General features: G+C 36.3%; 1 protein-coding gene across 3 annotated transcripts in view; it reads right to left on the bottom strand.

Annotated features, from left to right (window-relative positions):
• The window catches only part of LOC128999487 (phospholipid-transporting ATPase ABCA1-like), a 124816-nt gene that overhangs the window by 51407 nt on the left and 46853 nt on the right, over positions 1-26556 (bottom strand). For 2 of the 3 annotated variants that reach the window (XM_054426039.1, XM_054426042.1), the window contains 6 exons: positions 21468-21631; positions 13648-13681; positions 12874-13067; positions 9418-9466; positions 7974-8087; positions 6826-6870 (listed from right to left, as the gene is read on the bottom strand). In XM_054426039.1, coding sequence (XP_054282014.1) covers positions 6826-6870; positions 7974-8087; positions 9418-9466; positions 12874-13067; positions 13648-13681; positions 21468-21631 — 600 coding nt within the window. The remainder of the gene's footprint in view (positions 1-6825; positions 6871-7973; positions 8088-9417; positions 9467-12873; positions 13068-13647; positions 13682-21467; positions 21632-26556) is intronic. The other variant, XM_054426041.1, reaches the window with a different exon arrangement.

Genomic DNA, 26556 nt, shown 5'->3' with positions numbered 1-26556 from the left:
CTTTCCCCCCCACCCCCCTCCAAACATAGAAATTGCAATGATTTACTTAATTGATCATAATTCGAATGTTATGTAAGCTATCGAGCTGCAATTTGTTTTGTTTTATTTCTGATTAGTTTTCCTACAACTTTTGTATTTATAGCATTTTTCTAAAACCAATACTTAGGGAGATATAAAAATTAAACTTCGTTAAAAACTTTGTTTCAGAGTGCAAAATCTTGTTTTTCTCTATGTATACTTTTAAATATAAATAATACGCAAATATGGTTCAAACAAAAGTTTTAGTACGTTTTTTAAGGTTTACAAATATATTATTGGTTAGTCACCTAGGTGACCGGGTGATGAGCTGAGCGTCGGCAAAGTGAGCGCGTGCGGGCTAGTTCAACACCTCTGCGCTGCGTCATCGCATCTAGCCCAGCCAATAAACGCACCAACTGCCTTTTTTCGTAGCTAAATAGTGGAAAGCTGAGATTGTTATATGTGATGGAACCACTTAAGATGTGTATTTTCTAAAAGTTCCCGATTCTCCCCCCCCAACCACCCCTCCCAACCCCCTAAAAAAAACCTGGAAATTACAGTCGCTCACTGTACTGGATATAATTCAAATTCTACGCATGCCATCGTAGTGTAATTTGGTTTGTATTTTTTATAATTAGTTTATCTACATATATTTTATAATTAGTTTGTATTTTTTATAATTAGTTTATCTACAACTGTTGTACTAAAGATTTTCTTATAAAACTATATCCACAGAGATTTAATGATTAAATTTTTTTTAATAATGTTTATGTTTATGAGTACACAATTTTGTTTTACCCTCTATAAATTTTTTTCCAAATAAAATACGCAAAATTTTACAAACAAAAATTTTAGTATGTTTTTTAAGCTTTATAAATATATATTTGATTAGTCATCAGCATCCGCGCAGCCCCGCCCGTCGATACATAGCCTAATAAGGACCGGCACCGCTAAGTTCTCAACTGTTTTATATAAATCCTAAGACTTCCTAATTTGTAGCCTACATTACTACCAAAACAATCTGTTTCAAAGCTAAACCGTGACTAAATGAATCACCTCACGGTCAGTAAAAATTTTTCGTCGACTCAATCCTTGATACAAAACTGCGTCCTATCGTTGATATGTCCCTCTTCACGCTTCCCACTAGCAAATAAAATATGGCTGCTCTGCCATGAGTTGTAAGCCTGTGTTTAAATAATATCACGAACAACGTAGAAAACTGTCGGTAATATTTATAAGCCATTTTTAATCATGGTAAGGAACACAAATTAAAACCAGTCAATGTTAAAACTAACTTTTTTATTAAGTCTATATAGAGGAGATTTTAAAACACTTGATAAGCGCCTTCATCTTTATTAGCGATGTTAAACGTTTGCATAATGTCTACCAAAAACCAATAAAGAACTATTATGCTGACTAATTTTTTAGATAACATGAAAACAATAAAATATTAGAGAACAGAACCTCACCAAGATTCACAGTATAGAGTCTCTAAAAATGATTGATCTGGACCACGTATTAGTGCCGTAAAGCAGATTCGTAATACATTGCTGTCAATTTTTACGAAAAAAACCTCAATTTGATTGACACATCTACACAATATGTTAAGAAATTTGAATAATCTGCCTGTATGTATCCCGTAAATAGTCTTGCCTGCATGTATGGGGACACAAATAGTTTTTTACTTACTTATTTATAAATTTTGGATATATGCCTTATTACATTAATTAATTGGAAAGTAAATAAAAGAAAATACGTCTAATAGTCTAACACTTAAAACATAAATTTACACTTATAATGTTACAGACAATACTGTAAATATACATAAAAGATGGTAAGTGGTCGTCGATTTCGATTCGACACTCCAATCATCCTCAGACCCATAGGTGAATTGGATCATCTCATCATTGGGTTCAGTATGTTTCTTACCCAGCTTTATGCAATGTAATATATGTATCCATGTATATTATTGTCAATAAGTTTAGCCATTGACAGAAATTATTGAATAAATTATTATTTGAAATGATAAACGAGTTAAAACCAACAATAAATTTAAGCAATGTACAAATGATTAGGTTTCATCTAATTAGTATTTTTTTCAGTTTACTATTTAGATCTTTACTGACCGCGAGGCGCAGTTAGTATAAATCTTGCGGGGAACAAAGCGAGTCCCATTGGTGGTAGATAATGGAAAGCACATTGTAACGTAAGGAAGAGCAAAGAGTATGTTTATAGTGATTTTTAAAGTGTTTATTAGGTCTAGTGTTCCATACCTCAATCTATCAAACTTTCGTTGGTCAAATATGAAGAAATCAAGTATTAAAAGTATTGCAAGTATAACAAGTAAGTAGGTAGAGATTAATTTACCTGAACCAAAACTGGTTATAACAAAATTATTGGGTTCCATCTAAATAATAATTGTTTTTACTGTTAACGGTTAAGCTTGGATACAGATTGTTTTGGTAGTGAACTAAAAAGTACAAGGCCATAGCATTTGTAATAAACCTTTGAGAACTTTAGCGATTCCGGTGCCTATGACGCGACTCATCGACGGGCGGTGCTGCGCTGCGCGGAAGCCTGCACCCGGTGTCTTTGCCGACAATGCCGACGCCCCACACTACATCAGTTTTTTTCAGATAACTAATCAAATATATATTTATAAAGCTTAAGAAACATACTAAAGTTTTTGTTTGAAACATTTTGCGTATTTTATTTGGGAAAAAATATATAGAGGGTAAAACAAAATTGTGTACTCTTAAACATGAACATTGTAAAAAAAGTTAAAATGTTAAATCTCTGTGGATATAGTTTTATAAGAAAATCTTTAGTACAACAGCTGTAGATAAACTAATTATAAAAAATACAAACCAAATTACACTACGATGGCATGCGTAGAATTTGAATTATATCCAGTACAGTGAGCGACTGTAATTTCCAGGTTTTGAGGGGGGTTTGGGAGGGGGGTTGGGGGGGGGAGAATCGGGAACTTTTAGAAAATACACGTCTTAAGTGGTTCCATCACATATAACAATCTCAGCTTTCCACTATTTAGCTACGAAAAAAGGCAGTTGGTGCGTTTATTGGCTGGGCTAGATGCGATGACGCAGCGCAGAGGTGTTGAACTAGCCCGCACGCGCTCACTTTGCCGACGCTCAGCTCATCACCCGGTCACCTAGATGACTAACCAATAATATATTTGTAAACCTTGAAAAACGTACTAAAACTTTTGTTTGAACCATATTTGCGTATTATTTATATTTAAAAGTATACATAGAGAAAAACAAGATTTTGCACTCTGGAACAAAGCTTTTAACGAAGTTTAATTTTTATATCTCCCTAAGTATTGGTTTTAGAAAAATGTTATGAATATAAAAGTTGTAGGAAAACTAATCAGAAATAAAACAAAACAAATTGCAGCTCGATAGCTTACATAACATTCGAATTATGATCAAATAAGTAAATCACTGCAATTTCTATGTTTGGAGGGGGGTGGGGGGGAAAGCTCAAGGGGTAGAAGTGGGGACTTTTGGGAAAATACACCTCTCATGTGGTTCTATCACATATAAAAAATCCAGCTTTCCACCATTTAGTTGCGAAAAAGGCTGTTTTATTGCATTCATTGACTGGGCTAATAACCAGATGATCAAGAGACCAGTGACAACATATCAGATGTTCCAGTGGCACCTGCTCCCGCTATGACAGTGAGACTTAAAAAAGGACACATAAACCTGGGGATAGACTTTATGAAACTCACTAAGAAGGGGAGGTGTTACATCATAAATATCTATACCTTTACTTATTGCCTATTTATTTTATAACTATTTACTTGTTCACTCTGTTTTTAATTTGTGTTTAATAAAGTTGGTTAAAATTGTACTTTGATAAATACATTTTATTTGTTTTTGATTGTGTCAGCCACGAACTGCTGCTATCCAAAATGAGTTATTATGGATTTAGAGGCATAGCACATGACCTGTTTGAATCTTATCTGACAAAACGATTCCAAAGAGTTAAAATGTTCGATGATGACAGAATTGCTCACTTCTCAACTTGGAGGGAGGTTGTCTGTGGGGTGCCGCAGGGATCTATTTTAGGGCCAGTATTGTTTCTGTTGTACATTAATGATTTGCCAATCAACATTAATACTCCACTTTACCTTTTTGCAGACGACACTACAACAATATTTATGGGTCAAAACAAACAAATAACAAAAGTAAAGCTTTTAAATACCCTCCAAGAAATATCTGACTGGCTATCCAAAAACTGTTTTAGTTTGAATTGCTCCAAAACAAAAATCTTAGCTTTCACTTCTAACAATAGAAACAAACAAATAAATGAGGAATTCCTCATGCCAAATGAACTTTGTGAAAATTCCCTTAGTGTGAACTTTCTAGGTTTTACACTTAAGGACAACTTAAAATGGCATGATCAAATTCTGGCCATACAAAAACAACTTAATATATCTCTTCATGCTATTAGAACTATTGCCAACATCTCAGATATAAAGACATGTCTTCAGGTTTATCATGGTTATTTTTTATCAATTGTTAGGTACAGCATCATCCTTTGGGGTGGGACATCAGTAATTGACAAGATATTCAATTTACAAAAAGAGGCCATTCGAGCAATGTTTAAACTAAAATTTAGAAAATCATGTGAACAATATTTCAAAAACTCTAAACTATTAACTGTACCAGCTCTTTATATTTTTGAAGTTCTGAAATTCTTTAAAAAACGTCAACAATATTTTTCAAATAACAGTCTGGGGACTCAGGGTACAAGAAACACAGACACTCTGCGGTACCCTAAACATAGATTGTCTCTTTTGGAGAAGGGTCCATATTACATGGCAATTAAACTGTTTAATCACCTTCCACCAAAGATAAAAAAGAAAAAAAAAACCAACACATTTTAAAAAACCTGGAAACTCATCTAGCTGCAACATGTCCTTATAAAGTGGAAGATTTTTTTTTTTAAATGAGCACATCTGTCTGAGTCAGGGGTTGTACTGTATATATTATCATTTTTGTTAGACTATATATTATCCATTATATTTGATTTTTTAATAATTAATTTACACTCTAGTTATAATTGACATGCCATCTGTTACATGAGCTATGCTCAAATTTGTAATGTTTTTTATGGCAAATAAAGAGTTTGAGTTTGAGAGTTTTTGTTCTAATAACATACAGAACATAAACCATGAAACTTAATTTCACTAATTTAACGTGCAGAAAAAGTGTACACAAAATTAATCACATATGGTGAGATTATAATATTATGTTGAGGTAAGTTTTGTTTCATATTAAAATAAAGGCAACTATTCCATGCAAGAGATTTTAAATTGTTTTCACCATCACTACACTTAACAACGAATATCTAACTATATAACATAATTAATTGTCAAAGTAATAATTAAGGTTGATAATAAATCAGAAATCAGAACCAAATCAGTACAAATATTAAGACATTTTATTATTTGTACTTGTGACTGTGCAATTTCGTCCTGGGACAAAATTGTACTGTCGGCCTCGGATAGCTAATCTAATTGAGTATGTCCAGGGTTAGTAGTAATAATAATAGTATTAAGTTTTAAAATATGGGCTCAGATATGGTCGTTAACGCATCAGCTTTCAGTAGATGACAAATTCATCACTGCCCAGGTTAGGCCTTAATTTAAACAATAATTCCGTGAATGAAACACTGGGCGTAATTAACTAAAATCTTAACTTCGAAAATAAAATAAACCTCTCTTAATAATGGATATACCGTGTTTCACTTTTGGAATTAAAACCAACTATACTTACAATTAACCGAATCAATTGTCGCGGGTCCACGAGCTATTTTGCCCTGGCCTAACACCTACTATTCGACGATGCCAGAGTTATTTCACCACTGGATAATTACCGGGCTATTCCGCCCTCGACCTACGGTTTCGCGATGTATATGCGCGGATCCAAGAGCTATTCCGCCCCTGGGCCTATCATCTAGTGTTCGACGTTACCAGAGTTGTTTCACCACTGGTTTATTTACCGGGCTATTCCGCCCTCGACCTATCGTCTCGCAATATACGCGGGTCCGAGAGCTATTCCGCCCTCGGCCTAACCCTAGTATTCGACGCTTCCAGGGTTATTCCACCACTGGTTTATTTACCGGGCTATTCCGCCCTCGCCCTACCAGGGAGATGTTGCTAGCTATTCGCCCAGCACTCAAGTCCGACTGGGCCTTGTCCTGCGCCGCTTTTATAGAGGTCGCGACGCTTGCGCAGTGCGTGGCCGCTCGGAGAACTAATGACTCTGCGCGGTCCATTTGAATTCGTACGAACGCTCGTTTTCTTATCTCGTGAAATTTTTACTGTTACATACTATTAAAATTAATGCTCTCTAAAAAAAATTATTTACTAAACTAGTATAGCCTACTAATTTTCATAAAAAGTAGGCTATACTTTAAACGGAATTATTATGTTTCAAAAGAAAATTAACACAAATGCATTCTAAGGAGGTTTAAGAGTGCAAAGTTTATGAGTGAATTGGTTAGTAAAATGTTGCCATACGCAATTAAATGAACTATGATCTACATTTTGGAGAAAAAAATAAAAGACAAGGGGGTTAGAAAGCTAAAGCTTTGCCAAAAGCATTAGAACCACTGCATAAACCTAGAACCATCACCTGTAAAAACACAACTATAAAATAATAGAAAAGGTAGGCAAAAGATTAAAATACCACAATTCCTGCATATTTCCAACTAAAGATGAAGACTGGTAAGAGAAAGTTTTACATGCAATCAAACCTAAAAAAATTAACTCACACTTGACGGCTGTGCCGTTCCTACGGATAACAATTTCTTTCTCAGCTGTAAATAACAAAGTAATATTGAAACATATAACATAGTTTGAGATATTTTGCAAGGATAGTAACACAAAACACATATCAACATTTCTAAACAAAAACATTATCTTTTTTTTTGCAAGGATAGTAACACAAAACACATATCAACATTTCTAAACAAAAACATTATCTTTTTTTTGCAAGGATAGTAACACAATAGTAGTTTACGCAACGATTGCGTTAAGTAAGTTTTTTCGACACGAGTAGAAAATTTAAGGCACGAGCCTTGGCGAGTGCCTTAAAAACTTCTACGAGTGTCGTAAAGACTATTAACGCGAGTTGCGTACACTACTTTACCTACGACCGTTTTTTAATTACTATCAATCTGGATTTAATTACTAACAATAACTACTGATAACTTTTTAGAGAGGTTATGTTTTCGTGTATTGTCATTGCCACTGAAAGTGATGCAACGACTTGTTGTATAATCAGCTGATTTCCTGTAATTACGTGTTTGTTAAACTTCGTTAAATATTAAATTGCTAGCAGCATTCTTACCATAAATAATATTGTATCAGGCACAATTCGGCAAATATTTCATTTATTTTTGGACTTCCACCAACTTAATTAAGAATACGCGAGTATCAACATGAACAAGTCGGATCAACAATTAAATTGGTCAACTGATCAGCTGATCAGCTGATAAGTTGACGTTCGAAGCATTACAATTTTAATTATTTTCTCTCAATACTTGAACCTCATTGGTCCGTTACCTGTGTGGATATGAGAAAACTATGCGGATATGAAATGAAACTATGCGGATATGAAAGTAAACAGCTGTAAAGTGAAACTTTTCAATTCTAAGAACTGGACTGAAATGGCTACTTAAAAAAACGGTCGTAGGTAAAACACATATCAACATTTCTAAACAAAAACATTATCTTTTTTGACACTATACATATTAGTTAATCAGATGATATTCATCTTTCATCGTTGCCAGAGGGTGCCACAAGGACGTTATTTTATGATAATGTTTTGCATCATGAAATACATCCTATATATATATATATATATTATGTAAGTACACATACATAGTAACCATCATGTACATAAAAAAGATAAACTTACTTGGATTTTCCATTTTTTTAATATCCAATTGAGGCTCCGAATCTTCAGGTTTCGTCTTTATTTCACCCAAGAAATACTTCCTCAACTTTTGAAGCCAGTTAAGTGTTTCACTTCCTGAAATTTCAGAGCAAAGAATTCAATAGATACACAATAATTAGGGATGGACGGGATTGAATTTTTAGTTCGGGACGGGACGGGACGGGATTTTTATTTCCTTCCCGATTTTCGGGACGGGACGGGACGGGATTTTTTTCTGTGCATAAAAAGAAAGTACTGTATTGCAGTTACCAAAAAAGACATACGAAATCAATTTTTATCATTTGTGGCACTGATCTATAAAAACAAAAAAATGGGTAACAATTTACAGGTACCTATAGAAAGTTGTGACTCGCGGGTCACGGGGTGATCGTCTGTATGACTCACGGTCACGGCGCAATCGTCGTCATGACTCGCGGTCACGGTGCGATCGTCGGTATGACTCGCGGTCACGGCGCGATCGTCGGTATGACTCCGCGGTCACGGGGTTATCGTCGGTATGACTCGCGATCACGTCTCGATCGTCAGCATGACTCCACGGTCACGGAGCGATCCTCGGTAGGACTCCACGGTCACGTCGTGATCGTCCGTAGGACTCCGCGGTCACGGCGCGATCGTCGGTATTACTCGCGGTCATGGCGCGATCGGCGGTATGACTCGCGGTCACGGCGCGATCGTCGGTAGGACTCCGCGGTCACGGCGCGATCGTCGGTATTACTCGCGGTCATGGCGCGATCGGCGGTATGACTCGCGGTCACGGCGCGATCGTCGGTAGGACTCCACGGCCACGGTGCGATCGTCGGTATGACTCGCCATCACGTCATGATCGTCAGTATGACTCCGCGGTAACGGCGCGATCGTCGGTAGGACTCCGCGGTCACAGGGCGATCGTCGGTATGACTCGCGGTCACAGCGTGATCGTCGGTATGACCCGTGGTCACGGCGCGATCGTCGGTATGACTCGCGGTCACGGCGTGATCGTCGGTATGACTCCGCGGTCACAGCCCGATCGTCGTTATGACTCGCGGTCACGGTGCGATCGTCGGTCCAATAATCACGGCCACGGCGCGATCGTCGTTATGACTCCGCGGTCACGTCGTAATCGTCGAAATGACTTCGTCTCTCCTGCGTTCGCGGACCTATCGCTCGCAATAACGGCGTTATCGGCACTCGCGAAGCGGAAAAATCGCCGACGATCGGACCAAATCCCGTCCCGAAAAATTCCCGAGTCAAATGTAATCCCGTCCCGATAATCGGGAATATTTTTTTCCCGAAAAATTCCCGAAATTTCGGGACCCGTCCATCCCTAACAATAATCTAGGAATGATATATATTATATATACCACAAAGTTTGGCTTCAGACTTTTATTTGTGTAAATCTAAAATCAAATTGTCGGTGTGAACCCACCTTTCACTGCTGCAGGTTGATGTTGGTCCTCAGTCACCCTTAAAAATATCTGTAAGCAAAAAATATATTTCAAGTTGTTTCCTTAAAGGATTATTTAAAAATTTATAAGCAAGATTTTACGATTTTTTTTGCCCGTTGTAAAATATTTTATTAGTACATTTTGTGTTGGAATGTAGGAAAAGTATTGTTTTTTCTATTTGAGCAGATACAAATGTACTGTTACTTTTTATTCTCAAACTTTTTTGAGATTTTTAAACAGTTTTGACAGCACCTTAAGTGTTGTAAGATTACAATAAGTAATCATTAATTAAATACTTCCAGTGGCTAATACTTCCATTAAATAATTAATACTTAATTAAATACTTCCATGAGGGCCAAGTGGGCCGGGCCCACCCAAAATAAACAGTAGAGTATACTTTTAAATACATTATAGGTTATTTGGTTGATATTATTCAATAAACTGCAATATGAATTAGTTTTGAACTTTCAACAGGTCATAGCTTTTGTTGAAATACAATGCAATCATCTCGTAACACATTGGAGGGCCACGGATTTCGGGCCCTTCTAGCCAACATAAGAACATACTGGACAAGGCAATGTTTCCGGCGGCACTTGACTATCAGGGAACAATGCATTTGGTAATAATGGTCCATGTTGATTCTCAATATTCTTGCTGAGAGTGCTGAGCGCTAGTGTAGCTTTGTTTACATCCCGCCCTGTATGTTGTACACCAACTGGCAAACAAACGGGTTGTTGTTGTAATATTTCATTAAATAATAATTATTAACACTTTTAGTTAGTTTTGTGGTATTATTCTAACAGATTTATTAGAGTAGCCATATTACGGTTTTAGTGATCATAAATTTAAAGGGGTGATGATCAAATTATTTCTTTCCTGTTTGATTTCTATTATTCTCTTATTATTCTAGATAAGGTTGGTACACCGTGTTATCAGCTGTTCCAGTCATCCACATAATTCCTGCATTGACCAGGATTGAACAGTCGGTCATCAGTTTTCAAGCCGTGCACACGCTCTAAATGTTTTCGTATATTCGTGTTTTTGTGTGTACGTCCTGTTTTTATATGTGTACTATTATTCAACCCCTGACACAATGCAAATGAAGACATTTCGTGTTGAAGGTGACAAGACTATATTTTAGTGTACCACTACGCACCTGACGATGGAGTTATCTCCGAAACAGCCGTAGTGGAATATCACCCCTGATTGCGTAGACGGTAAGAACCATATATATCTATTTGAGATTTGTTGTAGTCTTTAATCAATATTTTGTATGAAGTGGAATAACCTCAACGGTTACTCTTAGAAAGCAATTTGGGAATAAAGATGAAGTAGGTTCGTACAGGTATTTGTTCATTAAGTACTTAAATACTTTGTTAATTGCTCCAAGCAAAAAAGGTTCAAATAATATAGCCTAGCATTCACGGTATAAAAGGTTAAGTTCTGTCAATGGGATGCCTTACTTAAGACAAATTTTGTTAAACCTTTACAAAATGAGCATAGACTTAGAAATAATAACTGGGTAGGGCAGGGATGCTAATTTAGCGGTTTTGACCAAGAACTAAGTTTATGTCAACACACCATTTTTAGCCTTTTCTTATTTGAGGAAGACAATTTCCAATACTGTATTTCAATTGTGGAAGCCTTTTTATCAGCATTAACCAAAAAACCAATACCTTAATAAACCAATATTTATTCTTTAGCAGTTAAACCCCTGGAATCATTAAAATTCTTTATTTAAAATAACATCAACAAAAGCAAACAAAGACAAATAACAAACTGTTTTTTTTTTTACACAAAAGATATGTTGTACTGGGATATCTATCCTGACACATATATAATTTGATTCTGAGTTTGTTTAAATATTACAATAATTTCTTTTCCATTTGAGCTTTTTAGGGACTTATGTCCCTACAAGCCACTAGTTAATTATTATATTTTCACGCAATCTGCCACACTCAAGAATTGTGAGTTATTATTTAAAAATGCAGTTCTTACCATGATTTAAATAGTAAATTTACAGGATAAGCTACCCTCTGCCCTACCCTGGCCCACCCTACTGTTCAAGTAAAGCGTCGCCACAGAATACTTCATACATTTGATTTCAAATTTAGATTTATGACATTTGATTGAATAACAACACGTTCATCCAATAACATAACAGACTTAAAAAGTGTAATAGCATAAAAATAATATTATTTGTTAACACATTATCTACGACTCACCTGTATGAGGGGCCTTGTGTTAACGGTATTGAATGTTTAAATTGGTGAAAATTTACAACATTTTTAACAAGGCTGATAAGCCCAAAAAAATTATAAAATGGTAAAATAAACTTATCTGGTTAAAGCACTAACAATGTTTTAGTTAAGTTCTATTGGGTAGATCAAAAAATAAAAACTTAAAATTTTTTTAAATAAACATGAAAATTTGAGTTATGTATAGCACAACTAGTCTATCTGAAGGTGTAGTGTAGAGTTGCCTAACAAAACCTCAGCAACATTTAGAATTGAGGTTCTACAGAGTAAAATTACAGATTAAACCCACTTTTAGTAGGTCATCCAACACAAGTACATTTCTCATCCCATTGTAAATTTTGAAGCTTGTTTTTTGTGTCTAGTTCGTGTACGTCGGCACTGATTGCTAGTGTAGACGAAATTTTGTTTCTATTATTTTAGGGTTATTTTAATGATTTGTGCTTTACTGTTTGGTCATATAACTATTGTCGGGACCACGTAAGTTTGCAGTTGGTGGCAGCCAATCACAAGACAAGGCTAGTGCGACGTTGCCACATCACCCATTGACAACACTAATTAAAATATAAAAGCAATATTTTCAAATAAGCTGGTATTATTAGATTTGGCAACACCGCACTGTTCTCATTGGTTCATTCAAAACCATATGGTAAATAGGCTCCTCCCTCAACTGCAAACTTATGTGGTCCCGACAATAGGAGACCAGTTATTGTTTATGATTAGATCGTTTTATTTGGTTGAATGAGATTTTAAATGACTGAAATAACGAGAAAAAACTTCTAAACATAACAAAACCTCTACAATAGGATGTACGTACAGAGCTAACAATAGAATTGGCTTCAGCTGTTCCATAAGGATGACAAATCTATCATGGGAGTATGTTTTATCTATGGCCATACCTTCCTTAGTTAAAAATGCTGTTATTGGCATGGAAATATTTATATGTTTTGTGTATATTGTAAAGTTGTATTTTTCTTGTGCCCGTTTGGACCTTTTGCCATTTATGTAAACCTTCTACCCTTACAAAAAAATCCTGAAAACCTAGGCTCTTGTGCTTTAGTCCTTAACACTCCTTTATAGATTTCTCATCCTTATGGATCAACTACAGGCAATATGAACGTTAGTTCTGTTTAATTAATTTAGATTTAGAGGAATGGAATGTCACATAATGCTCGTCCTCACCTCTTCAAGGCTGGTGTCAGATATCCCGTAAGAGTTTATGTGCAGATTGGTCCGTCTCTCGTCCAGGCTGTGGAACAGTTTGGGCAGCTGAGGTTGGCAGCCCTGAGGCAGTAGGAACACCACCTCATCTCCAACACTCTCCGTCACACGAGCAGACGACACACACTCACTCACTACCTCTGTCAGCTGAGAAACTGTAATATGGGATTATATGTTCTTTCAAAGTTCACAATTTTGCAATAGATAATTACTTTAATTTTAATTAAATGGACTTTTCCAATGCTAAGTGTTTTGATTACACTAAGTTTTTGGAGTTAAATGAACTCCTTCCGTTTTTAATTGGCCTTAATGCCTACATTTACCTCATCTCCCTGTCTAACCTAACTCAACTATTTTTTCACACATATTTTACATAACTTAAAAATAATATAAAAAAAAATTAAAGTAAACACAACTATTCTTATCAGTCTGAAGCCTCCAAGCTAGAAAAAAGCCACAACACAAAGCCTTGTGGGAAATCTATTTTCCATGTAGGTTATAATAAATGTATTTTATATTAGAATTAAGATAACATTATTAATGAAAGTTAATTAAAAGTTGTACAATGAAAATCATCACTCTATGAATAAAGGTTGTTTGGTTGATTTTATTTATATTTGCATATTTGTATATTTGCAAAAGTGTTTTTTTTTTATTTGCAGGACTCCACTGTTACTCAAGTAACAGTGGGACTAGGAACAGAGGAACTCAAGTATAAGTATAAACTAATCTTACCTTGCATTTGTTTAATGTTCTCCTCTTCATCAACCTGAAACAGAAATATTTCTTTATTTCTACCTTAAGAATCCTTGGAGGCTAGTGGCCATCTTGGATGATTTCTAACAGCTGCTGAAGAGTTATTTTTTGTCCAAAAATATTTTTCAGTCGCCAAAGTGATTATAGTTTAAATATCTAGTATACTGTGAGATTATAAATGTTCTTTTTAGTTTTGAATTGTTCTCCAAGGGAGTCCATGGAAGCTAAACGGCCATCTTGGATTTGCCCGCCATAAGAGCAATGTTAATTTTGTTAATTTCAAACAGTCGCTGAAGAGTTATTTACCATCTCAAAATATTTTTTAAACACCAGAGTGATTATAATGTTAAATATCTAGTATACTGTGGGATTAGAAGTTTTCTTTGTAGTTCTTTAATTGTTTTACGAGTAAGAACGTCTAGGTTCCAAGGACTTTTAAGTTTGTGATGGAACAAAATGGCAGTGAATCAATAAAAGACAAGAGCAACAAGTTTTGAAATCTAATCAACAGTTATAATTTCTCATACTTGTTTAATTATCCATCTTAGTCAAACTGACTATAACAATAAGACTATTATATGGGTCTCTTACAAGACTATTAACATTAATAGGCCTAATAGTAGTTTGTTAAGTAAGAATCAGGAAGTCAATATACATACCCATGTATTTAATGAATATTTTATCAATTCGGTAAAAGATATTAAGAAACAAATAGATAATCCCTGTATTAGTGTAAGAGACTTAGTGCATAAGGTAAATATTAATCTAAGGTTTTTGAATGGAAGTTAATCTCACCCAGTGATGTTATTAATGCTGCAAAGAGGATGAAAAACACAAAAAGTAAAGATATTTATAATTTATCTAATGATCTGGTTAAAAATATAATTCACGGTATTGCTCAACCGTTATCATTTAGCTTTAACCAATGTCTGCAGGAAGGTATTTTTCCTAGTAAATTAAAAATCTCAAAAATATGTCCAATTTATAAGAAAGGCGCAAAAGACAAACCTGAAAGCTATCGACCTGTTTCGCTGATTCCAATTGTTGGTAAACTCTTTGAAATGTTAGTTTATGATCAAGTTAGTTATATTTTAGAAGACAATAACTTTCTCAATTTTTCTCAATTTGGTTTTCGGAAAGGAAAATCCACTATCGATGCCGTGGATCGGCTCGTAAGAGAAGTGCTCATGACTTTTGAGAACAAAGCCTATGCTCGGGTCACTATGTGTGATCTGAGCAAGGCTTTTGATTGTGTTGACCATGATGATCTTTTATTAAACTTAACTACTATGGGTTTTCTGGTAATTCATTAACTTTTTTTGAATCTTATCTTAAAAATAGACTTCAAACTGTCTCAGTTAAATGGTGAACATTCCAAGGAAATCTTGGTTCAATACGGAGTCCCACAAGGATCTGTTTTAGGATCCCTGCTGTTCTTAATTAGTATTAATGATCTTCCTATCTCTGTTCATACGAAGTCTCTGTTATATGCTGATAGCACTTTTGTAGACATTTCTGATGACTTTGTTCATCTCAATTTACTTGCCCAGACAACTTTGACAGACGCTGCAACTTGGTTTAAAGCAAATGGATTTTTACTTAATAATCAAAAAACTAAAAAAATGTTGTTTAAATTAAGGACTGTAGATGGTGTAATTACTGATGATTTGGCCTCAAATGCAAAGTTTTTAGGAATTTATATTGATGACAAGTTAAATTGGCAACCACATATTAAGCAGACTTTCACGAGTTATCTATCTTTTAAAACGATTGACAATGTGCGTTCCAAGTCATTATCTAAAAACAGCTTACTTTGCCTATTTTCAATCTATTCTTAGATATGGTCTGATTTCGTTTGGCAACTGTGCTAAAATTGATGTCATTCTTATCCTTCAGAAGAAGGCAATTAGAGTTATGACCAAGTCAGATGTAAGTGCTCATTGCAGGCCTTTATTTATTCAGTTGGAAATACAAACCATTATCAACCTTTAAAATTTTGATCTTGTATCTTATATACTAAAAAATCAGGATCTTGTTTTACTCACTGGGGATATGCACAGTTACAACACTCACAATAGGGATAAAGCAGCAATTGAGTACAATAGGCTCAGCAAATCACTGTCTAGTCATGTAGTACTATCCCTTAAGGTATATAATAAAGTAATTAATCTTAGTAAAAAATAGACTGTTAAAGTTTTTAAGAAAAAAAATTATTAGTGGTTATCTAAAAATCCTTTCTATTCACTTAGTGAGTTTTTCTTATTAAAACAGATAGAACTTTAATGTTTGAAATCTGTTATGTATAATTTTTGATTCTTGTATAGTTCCTATGACTTGTATATTCCTATGATATGTGATATTACCCTTAGGCCCAATTAGTATAGAGACTTGGCATTTCTGTTTTACATTTGACTTTGTCAATGCTTATGTAGCCTGAAAGACAATAAACATATTCTTATTCTTATATAAAAGTATATAAAACTGATGTGATGCATTTGAAAGATGATAGATGGGTCATTATTCAATAACATCAAAAGATTGTAAAAACGTATGTAAGCCTACTCGGCATGACGCTCAGCCTATATCCTATATCCATACTATTTTCAAAATGAGGTGGTGAGTGTCTGTCAGGCTGACATCAGCTAAAATACTTGATGATGCAGCTGAAATTCAGCACACAGAAGTCATATATACCTAGAAGTGGCATAGGCATATTAACATTCACTACCCTGAATTCCCCTCACAGTAGGCTGCACCCAGTACATGTTCAAGTTCAAATATAAGGCTTTGAAAGTAAATTTTTCTTGGTCTCCATGGCTAAATACCCCTGTACAGACTAAGTGAATTTCCATTTGCCTGAATTGATTTTAAATTAAATCTTTTTAAATAACAGTAGGTTTAATGAGTACCTGGGTTTGCTGCTACTGGGAGGCTAATAAAGTAAGTTTTTTAGTAAAATATTAATAGCTTAGAGTAAAATAAATAAATTTGCTAATTGACCAAAATATACCCATAAACAAGCAAACTAAAACATTTTACAATTGCAAAGTATTACAGGAGTTAACAGTCATAATGTCCGATGACTTAAAAGAGTCAACTCAAAGATAATGTAATCAATCACTCCACTCCAGTTATCAAAACTGAAAACGAACTCACTCTGAAAACGAACGCTCTTGTGGGTATCATGTGTTTACAATGAACTGAACAGCTATTTTAGTATGGAATTAATACAAATTATTCGTCTGGTTAAGTACCTAAACAAAATCTTTTCTTTATAAGAAATACATTGGGATTTTGATGGCCTGTGTGGGGCAAAGTTGGAGGACTTTTATTACAGAAATTGGTGGAAGGTCTACACCAAAAAATACTTAATTTTGACACATCATTTGTAAAAATCTGTCCATTGTTATGAGAGGAGTAGTGTTTTGTAGAAATCACCTTCACATATTATATATAAGAATTCTCCATAATAATAACATGGGAATTTTAAATTTACAGTTTTTTTTTTTTTTTACCAATAGCTGTACAAAAACTCTTTAGCATACTAAATTATTTGTTTTTTTTAAGCTCTTTATAATGGTTTAGAGAAATTGGGAAACTTTTTTGTTTTTATTTCCCATGGTCCAATCATGCATCCCACCTACACCTTCAAACCAAATTTGATCAACATCACACAAAAATTACTCAAGTTATCGCATTCACAGACTTATGCGCTTTCTGCTCTAGTATGTTGTGCCAGAAATATAATTGTGACGAGCAAGGAAATGCCCGAGCAGCAACCACTGAGCAGAAATTCCTATCGCACAGGGCACAAGGTATTCCTTCACCGTGACCGTTGTAGTAGGTACATGAGGGTGAGGAAGGTGGTGTTGGACTTTGCCCAAGACACCAGCGACTAATGCTACATAACATTTGAGTGTACCATTGAATGTTTCCTCTGTAGTCTGTACCATACTTCTCTGTTTTGAAACTATCTTTTTAGAATTGAATTTAAGCACAAGCAAATTAAACTACCAATCCAGTGACAGTTTTCAAAATTACACCGTTTCAAATCTCAGAAAATTACTGTTTCATACATGTACATGAGTTTGTATTTGCAATACCAACAGTAGGACAAATGACTTTTCAACCTTATATTTATTTTATCAGATAATTGCAAGGTTTTCCTCGTGGGTGATCTTAAACACTTGTTTATGGCTTCTATTATACCCAAGTCAATACTTTGTAAACGATGCTGTAATAATCTATGCCTAATCTATGCCTGCCTTCTTTCATATACAGTTTAACTAACATATGTTTTATTGATTATTATGATTTTTGTAAACAGTCCAAATAAATACACATCTTTGGTCAAGTCTATCATTTTTGTCTTGTCTGTCTATAATATTTTTAACATTGGTGCCGAAACCCGACTAATAAATTATGTCAAGAAATATGTCAATCCGAAAGTCAGGGAGAGAGAAACACCCTGCAAATAGATATTCCCCAGAAAATGTAAATGACAAGAATGAGGAACCCATAGAAAGAGATGGTCAACCTCCAAAACTCCCTTCTAAGTCAAAAACCAAATCTTCAAGTTCCAGCAAGCGCCGGTTAGTTCAACTGCAACTAGAAGAAATAGAAGAAATAAACAGGCTTGAGAAAATACACGAAGAAAGGGAGATGCAACGGCTGAAAGAATTTGAAGAAAAGGAGATGGAGCGTCAAATGCAGGAACAACAGAGGCGAAGAGAGGAGAGGGAAATGGAACGACAACGTCAAGCTGAAGCAAAAGAACTAGAACGACAGAAGCGTCTGCTGAGAGTAAGGACCGAACTTGAGTCTGCTTCGGTCTTGGGAAGTAGTCAGTCCGCCTCAGTCTTGGGCAGTCGTCATTTGGAAGATAATGAAGACCCTGACAAGGTAAGCTTCAATATTGCTACTGTTGAGGAGGACTCTAATGTCAAAGTCAATAGATGGCTGAATGAGGAACCGTCAGTTCCTTTGACATCGTCAGCCATCGTGTCTACGGCTATTGATAAACTAGCAGACTCCTTTTCAAAAGCTATCAATTTATCTAACCCCAACCAACCTGTCTCTTGCCGACAGCGTCTTCCATCCTTCAGCGGGAAACCAGACGAATGGCCCATGTTCTATTCCTGTTACAATAAGACTAAACACCTTTTTAATGACGATGAAAACCTTAACAGAATAAGAAATTGTCTGGAGGGAGATGCCTTTAAAATGGTAAAACCTCTATTTATATCAGGTAAAAATTTGAGTACAGTAATGAAAACTTTACAAATGCGTTTTGGACGTCCAGAGTTTATAGTCGAGTCAATGTTGAAGAAGGCGCGCATGCTCCAACCAGTCAAGGAGGATGACGCTGTCAGCCTTATTGAGTTTTCAACAACTCTTTTAAACCTGACCTCTACCGCAGAGTCGTTGGATTTGGAAATGTACCTAATAAATCCCCTCTTGTTGAATGAACTTTTAAGTAAGCTCCCCTATACCCTGAAGTACAGGTGGGCTGAACATGTAAATAGCATGCATTTAGAAAAACCTACCGACCTGAAAGTATTCTGTAACTGGCTTGAAAATCAGTGTTCCATTATGAGTATTTATTTTCGTCCACCCGAGGAGACAACGCGGAAGAGAAGTGACCCTAAACCAGTTTTTACTAATTCGCCCAATGAAAACGTTTGCATGTTTTGCTCGGAGAGTCATGAAACCGATAAATGTAAGCTTTTTAGAAAAGCAGAAGTCTCGCAGCGGTGGAAGATGATAATTGAGAAAAAACTGTGTTTCTTTTGCTTTCGTCGTCACCACATCAAATTTTGCAATTTAAAGAAACCTTGTGGAATCAATGGGTGCAAACTATCCCACCATCGCCTTCTGCATACTAACAGTGCCACTAAAAATGCCCAAGAGATCAGCTGGGACAGAGTACAGAACACTTTCAGGCAGGAAGGTAAATCAAAAGAAGAATTTATAAGCAATCACTCAGTAAATAACCGTGTTTTACTAAGAGTATGTCCAGTGACATTATATGGTCCAAGCTGTCAGATCGACACATATGCACTTTTAGATGACGGTTCAACTATATCTCTACTAGATTCAACTACAGCCAATAAATTAGGCGTCAGTGGTAGCATTGAACCCCTTACCACTTGTTGGTCAAATGCAACTAAACATTTTGACCCAACGTCCAGACGAGTTGAGCTTAAAATAAAAGGGCTCTATGAAGACGAAGTTTTCACATTGACTAATGTAAGAACTCAATTTCCCTTAGATTTACCCCAACAGTCGATCGATTCAGTAAAGCTTCGTGAGACATGGTCTCATTTAAATTCAATCGACCAACCTCTACCAACATCTCATGCAAAACCTACCATCTTGATTGGTCAAGATAATTGCAACCTAATATTGACAAGGAAAGTTGTGGAAGGGCCTCCTAACTCGCCAGTTTTATCCTGGAGTTACTTAGGCTGGTCGTTGCATGGAAAATGTCCAGGATACAGTGGAGGACGTATCGATGACAACTTTGCTCTGACATGTTTTAAATATGATAAATTGTACAAAACAGCAGAGGAATCATTTGAGATTGACAACTACGGTGCAGAAAACATCTCCCAAGAGGAAAGGACTCGAAACAAAGATATGAAAATCAAAACAGCACATTTAAACAGGGATCCAATAAAAGAAAAAGCGTTAGAGAAGGAATGCCAACCCCTGGAAGCTAAGAATATGATTCAAGACTCTGAGAAACATTCTGACATTCTCACCAGTGTCCAGACAGTCCGAGTGGTTGGAGAGAAAACGGATGAGCTGATAGAAAATTCCAAAGTACTTGAAGTCTTGAAGGAAGCCATGCTGGAATCCAGTGTCAAAATCAAGAACAAGATCTTTGCGGTAACTGGCAAAAGGAAGAATGTGAAAACAGAAGACAAAAAACTTAAAGCCAAACCTCTATGGGAAATGAAGAAAACGGAGAACAATTCAGAGTTGATAATTTGTGGTGGATGTGATGTGCAGTTTGACAATACCTCCTTCTACAGACACAAGAAGAAACGTGTGTGCTGGAAGGAGCACAAGAATAACGATGACAATCAAACAAACAAGTGTGCTCAGTGTGGCTGCAAGTTCCCATGTCTGATGGCCTTGTTTAAACACAACTGTAGTCGCTCACAGGAACCTACAATGCCACAATGGTGTCTTGAAGAGCAGATGGCGGAGGTACTAAGAGACAGCGTGGAGGACAATCCCAACTTGTCACCTAAGAAAATATCCAGAGACGAGTCTGTGAGGAGAATGTCACTAGTGGACGATTCAGTCAGCCTAGTCAGTGACGAGACCTTTGACATCTCACAGTACCACGGCAAGTACTTTAAGCCCAGCAGTGATAACCAGAGGAATAAGAAGTATTCTGAAATATTCAAAGAAATCAAACAACAAAGAAAAAAAAGTATGCTCAAAGTGAAAATCACTAAAGAACTGGTGAGTGCCAAAGTTAGCCTTCGCAAGCCTCGGCCAAAAATTACTATTGCTCCAAAGAAAAAACTAATGAAATGGAAAAAGAAACTAATTTTTGAATGGTTAGTTCTTGGGGGGGAGAGAATGTAATAATCTATGCCTAATCTATGCCTGCCTTCTTTCATATACAGTTTAACTAACATATGTTTTATTGATTATTATGATTTTTGTAAACAGTCCAAATAAATACACATCTTTGGTCAAGTCTATCATTTTTGTCTTGTCTGTCTATAATATTTTTAACAGATGCGTAGTTTCTATCTAATTGTGCATTGTTTGATACTCACAACTGCAGTGAGTTCCACTGTAAGATAGTAGCCAGTGCCAAACCTAGACTTGAGGAACACACTGGATCCACAACACTGTAGCTGACCATCAGCTATGATGGCTATCCGGTCACCGAGCAGATCTGCCTCGTCCATGTAGTGGGTTGTCAGTAGCACAGTGCGATCTAATGCATAAGATTTTATATAACAAGGCTGTATGATTCACACAAGATTGCACTTATGTAACATGAGTAAATTGAGAATATAATAAATATAATTTATAACACTGTCAGGTTTCCAAGTTCTTGTTGGTAATAGCGAATTGACATTATCCAACAGATTATTGGGGAAATCTTCCATCACGATTAGTAAAAAACAATGTCTTAACAAAATGATGCAAAATGCTTGTTTTCCCCTATCCTTGAGTTCATTCGTTGGTATCATTCATTCAACTGTAGGAAAAGGATAATCAGTTTGAGAGATTGAAAAATGACCAACTACCTCTTCAAAATTCACATACCGCGTTAACTAATAGCAAGGCACATCAGAACCAGGAAAATATGTAAATACTCTATGGAAATTAAGTTCTTTGTTTGTTTCAGTTTATGCATCACTTTTCCATGTTGTTTGTTTTAGGGATTCCATTTTCAGATCCCTTCGCCTTTGCTTCAGCCATTACTGTAAGATAAGCCAGAAAAAAGCTGTTACCCTAGGTGGCACAATAAGACCTAGACCCGGTACTAATTTACTATCTCATTTTGATGCAAACATATTAAACCTTTTTTGGAGAAAGTGTTCAAAAATGTGATGATAACATGAGCTATAATTTATACAGCACTCAAAACCTCTCAATTTTCTATCAAAATGTTCAAAATTTACTGACACGCATTGGCATTTTAGAAATTAACCTTGATAAAATAAAACCAGATGTAGTTGTTTTGACAGAAATAAATATGCATGAAGAAGAAATACAAATTTAAATTTCAATAATTATAACATATCATCCTACTGGACCAGGTCAACAACCACAGGTGGAGGTGTCATGATTTTGACAAGCAAATTTATAAAAAATTATTAATCAAAAGAGCTCGAGAATTAACATTGGAGAAGGAGTTTGAGTGTTGTATGGTTGAAGTAACAGTAAATGCATTTTCTTTTGTATTAATTTGTTTGTATAGATCACCTAATTATAAATACAATGATATTTTTTTAGATAAGCTGGAAATTTTACTGGATATATTAACGGGGTGGCGTAATTGTACCCCCCTGGAATTGTACTCCCTGCAGATTAGTGACGTCACGATGACGTCTCATTTTCTCGACCAAAACGGCGTGTTCGGGCTGGAATTGTACCCCCCTCATAAAACTTTGATATTGTTATGCACGAGTGGTTTGATTAAATCCACTGACATCTAAAAAACTGTACGGACCGGAATTGTACCCCCCTGGAATTGTACCCCCTCAGTTAGAACTCACTTTTATTTGGCCAGTGTACGGGGTGGAATTGTACCCCCCTGGAATTGTACCCCCCGGCAGTCTAGCTCTTCTTATAGGACCGGAATTGTACCCCCCTGGAATTGTACCCCCTGGTGACCGCAGAAGAAGATGTACGGCCCAGAATTGTACCCCCTGGAATTGTACCCCCCCATTTCACCCAGGAGCTTGTCTATTATGATTACCAAGTAAAATCAAAACAAAATTTATGTTGGATATTAGAGGGGAATCACACGAAAGTGAACTGAACCAAGTTACCCGACACCTAATGAATTGCTTGTTGTGAAAGGATATTCTAAGAAACTGCAAATTAGGGCCATTCCGAGTGCGAGAGGCCTAACAGACTTCTTTGTACGTTATTCATTTATATTTTCTTAACCTTCCCAAGTAGGCTACTAACTGTTCATGGGTTAGCTTAAATTCACAAAGGTTAAAACTTTGACAAACCGTGAAATACTTTGTACCAGATACCTACAACTAAATATTAAAACAGGTATTTTGTCCACCTTTGCCAGCAATAAATCGCGAATTAATGAGCAGATGCTACCTGTTCGCCATGTTATCTTATGGGACGTCTGTCACTAAACAACACCACTTGCGACTTTGCCAATTCTACCAGGCCGCGGCCTGTAGTTAAAGGTGGCCGTGGTACGTGCCGGACCCTGTTTCTTTTTACACAAGTTGTTTGTGGCTTTGCTGGGTGCAATTTTTCAGTGAATACTATGTCTGTATAATAGCAAAGCTAAGACTTTTGCGGTCACGGGGTGTTCGTCGGTATAACTCGTGGTCACGGGGTGATCGTCGGTATGATTCCGTGGTCACAGCGCGATTGTCGGTATGACTCCGCGGTCACGGCGCGATTGTCCTTACGACCCTGCGGTCTCGGGTTGATCGTTGATATAACTAGTGGTCACGGGGTGATCGTCGGTATGACTCCGCGGTTACCGCGCAATTGTCGTTATGACTCCGCGATCATCGGTATGACTCCGCGGTCACAGCGCGATTGTCGGTATGACTTTTGCAGTCACGGGGTGTTCGTCGGTATAACTCGTGGTCACGGGGTGATCGTCGGTATGACTCCGTGGTCACGGCGCAATTGTCGGTATGACTTCGCGGTCACGGCGCGATTGTCCTTACGACCCTGCAGTCTCGGGTTGATCGTTGATATAACTAGTGGTCACGGAGTGATCGTCGGTATGACTCCGCGGTTACCGCGCAATTGTCGTTATGACTCCGCGGTCACGGCGCGATTGTCCTTACGACCCTGCGGTCTCGGGTTGATCGTTGATATAACTAGTGGTCACGGGGTGATCGTCGGTATGACTCCGCGGTTACCGCGCAATTGTCGTTATGACTCCGCGGTCACGGCGCGATCATCGGTATGACTCCGCGGTCACAGCGCGATTGTCGGTATGACTTTTGCGGTCACGGAGTGTTCGTCGGTATAACTAGTGGTCACGGGGTGATCGTCGGTATGACTCCGCGGTTACCGCGCAATTTGTTTTGAGACTGATTGTAATATATTGTGATTTATCAGAATTACAAGATAGTCTGTTTGCAGAAAACCAATCATATGCTCTCAGTTCAGCCTCTTGACTAATTAAGTGCAGGGTTGTTAAATTAGAAGAGTTAGCGAGTAAAGTTGTAATTCATCCGCATATATAACAGATTGTGTATTAATATTTATAGGGAGATCATTAATGTAGATGTTAAAGGATACGGGCCCTAGTACAGAGCCCTGAGGAACACCGGTTTCAACTTTTTCAGTTTTAGAACATTTATTTTTAATTATACAAATTGAAGTCTATTACATGAATACAAAGAATTTAGAAGCATGGCATCATTAGTGATGCCATAAAAACGTAGTTTGTTAGTTGGGATATCAAAAGGAACCGTGTCAAAAGCTTGACTTAAATCACATAAAACTAATGACACAGATTCTTTCATTTCTAAAGCTTCAAGAGAATGGTCAACTATAGTGAGAATTGCTGAGGTTGTGGATTTACCTCGACGAAAGCGGAATTGGGAGTTGGACAATAGGTTATTTGTTTCAAAGTAATTATTTAATTGATTAAATACATTACTGCTTCAAATATTTTGGATAAAATAGGAACAATTGAAATAGGCCGATAATTTTGAACCAGGCTTTTATCACCTTTTTTGAATATTGGGATTACTTTTGATATTTTGAGGGATGGAGAAAAATATCCCTCCCTCACAACAGGTATTTAATATAAAAGCTAGAGGATAGCTAATAAAACCTATAGTCTTTTTCAAAATATTATTAGAAATCCAATAATAATCCATTGTTTTAGAATTTGTTAATTTTGCAACAACTTTAATTATATCCGACGATGAGACCTCTGACCAAGAAAATGTTGTGGTTGTTGAGTTGTTTTGTAAAAAATCTTCTGCTTTGTAAGGGCTTTGTGGTATTACTTTACTTAATTCTTGTATTGAATCTAAAAAATATGAATTAACTTCGTCTGGGTCAAGTATGGCATCTTCACTATGAGTTGGTGAATGCTCATCTTTAATTACCGCCCAGGCAGCACGACATGGGTTGGAAGCATTACTGATGAAGTGCTCAACCGCGTCCTTTTTGCCAAGAGTCATTTTATTTCTATAGAATTTATTATGGTTCATATAAACATTATAAGCCACCTGAGTTAGCTCAGAACCTATAGATCTTAGGTTTTTATAGACAGTAAAGTACTTAAGCATATCACTCTTAATTATTCCAAGCTCAGGAGTATACCATTTTATACTGTTCGTTACTTTGACCGATGGGGAACGATTGTGCCATAAATTCACATATCTTTTAAAAAAACTATCAAAAACAAATTTTCAACACTAAAAATGATATCATTTGTAATGAAATGAGTTAAAATAAACTGATGATTAAACGGACGCGTTGCAGAAAGTCAACAGTCCCGGAAGGTCAAATAATTTATACCTGTGCCGCTAGGTCAAAAACTACAATGTTTGCAGTGTCTGTAGATCAAAAATCCCAGTAAGTCAAATAGTACAGTCCGGGCTAAAAACGTAGTCTATGTTAAAGCAATTGACTTATTGGGAATTTGACCTAATGCAACAGCAGTTTTAATATAACGAAATAAGATAAAATATAAGTTCAGTTTCGCTGAGTCAACAGTGCCGGAAGGTCAAAAGTATAATCTGTTAAAAACAACGATAGTCCTCTCGACGCATGACTTCAATAATTTCGTGTTTTGGTATACTTAAAGTTGTGCTAACATTTTGAAATTTGGCACAGAGCTTCTTGGTTAGTCCTACTCGATGACTATTTTGTTGGAACTTTAAACTATTTACCGATCTAATTAATAAAAATTGATTTGTACTGTGAAATAGTTTTAAATCGTGATTTCTAACATGAAAAAGTTAGCATGCGAGATTTTTTTTGTTTTTGGGTTAGAGAGGTTTTGTCTGTGGCAAAGTCGTAGCCAAAAGTGTGATGCGTAAAATATATTTTTTTGAATTTTTTACAATCAGTGTTTCAGTAGATAACTTGGGTTGAAGAGGACGGCAAAATTTAGCATTTCGCAACGCATGGAAAGAACTACATCGTACGATGCGACTGCTGAGTGGACTTTTAATT

The sequence above is a fragment of the Macrosteles quadrilineatus genome, unplaced genomic scaffold, assembly GCF_028750875.1.
Source record: "Macrosteles quadrilineatus isolate MER2022 unplaced genomic scaffold, UCM_ALF_1.0 Scaffold_8__2_contigs__length_117827958, whole genome shotgun sequence".
Taxonomy (NCBI): Eukaryota; Metazoa; Arthropoda; class Insecta; order Hemiptera; family Cicadellidae; genus Macrosteles; species Macrosteles quadrilineatus.
Note: the sequence above shows the minus strand (reverse complement) of the source record. Positions and strands in the feature narration are given on the sequence as shown.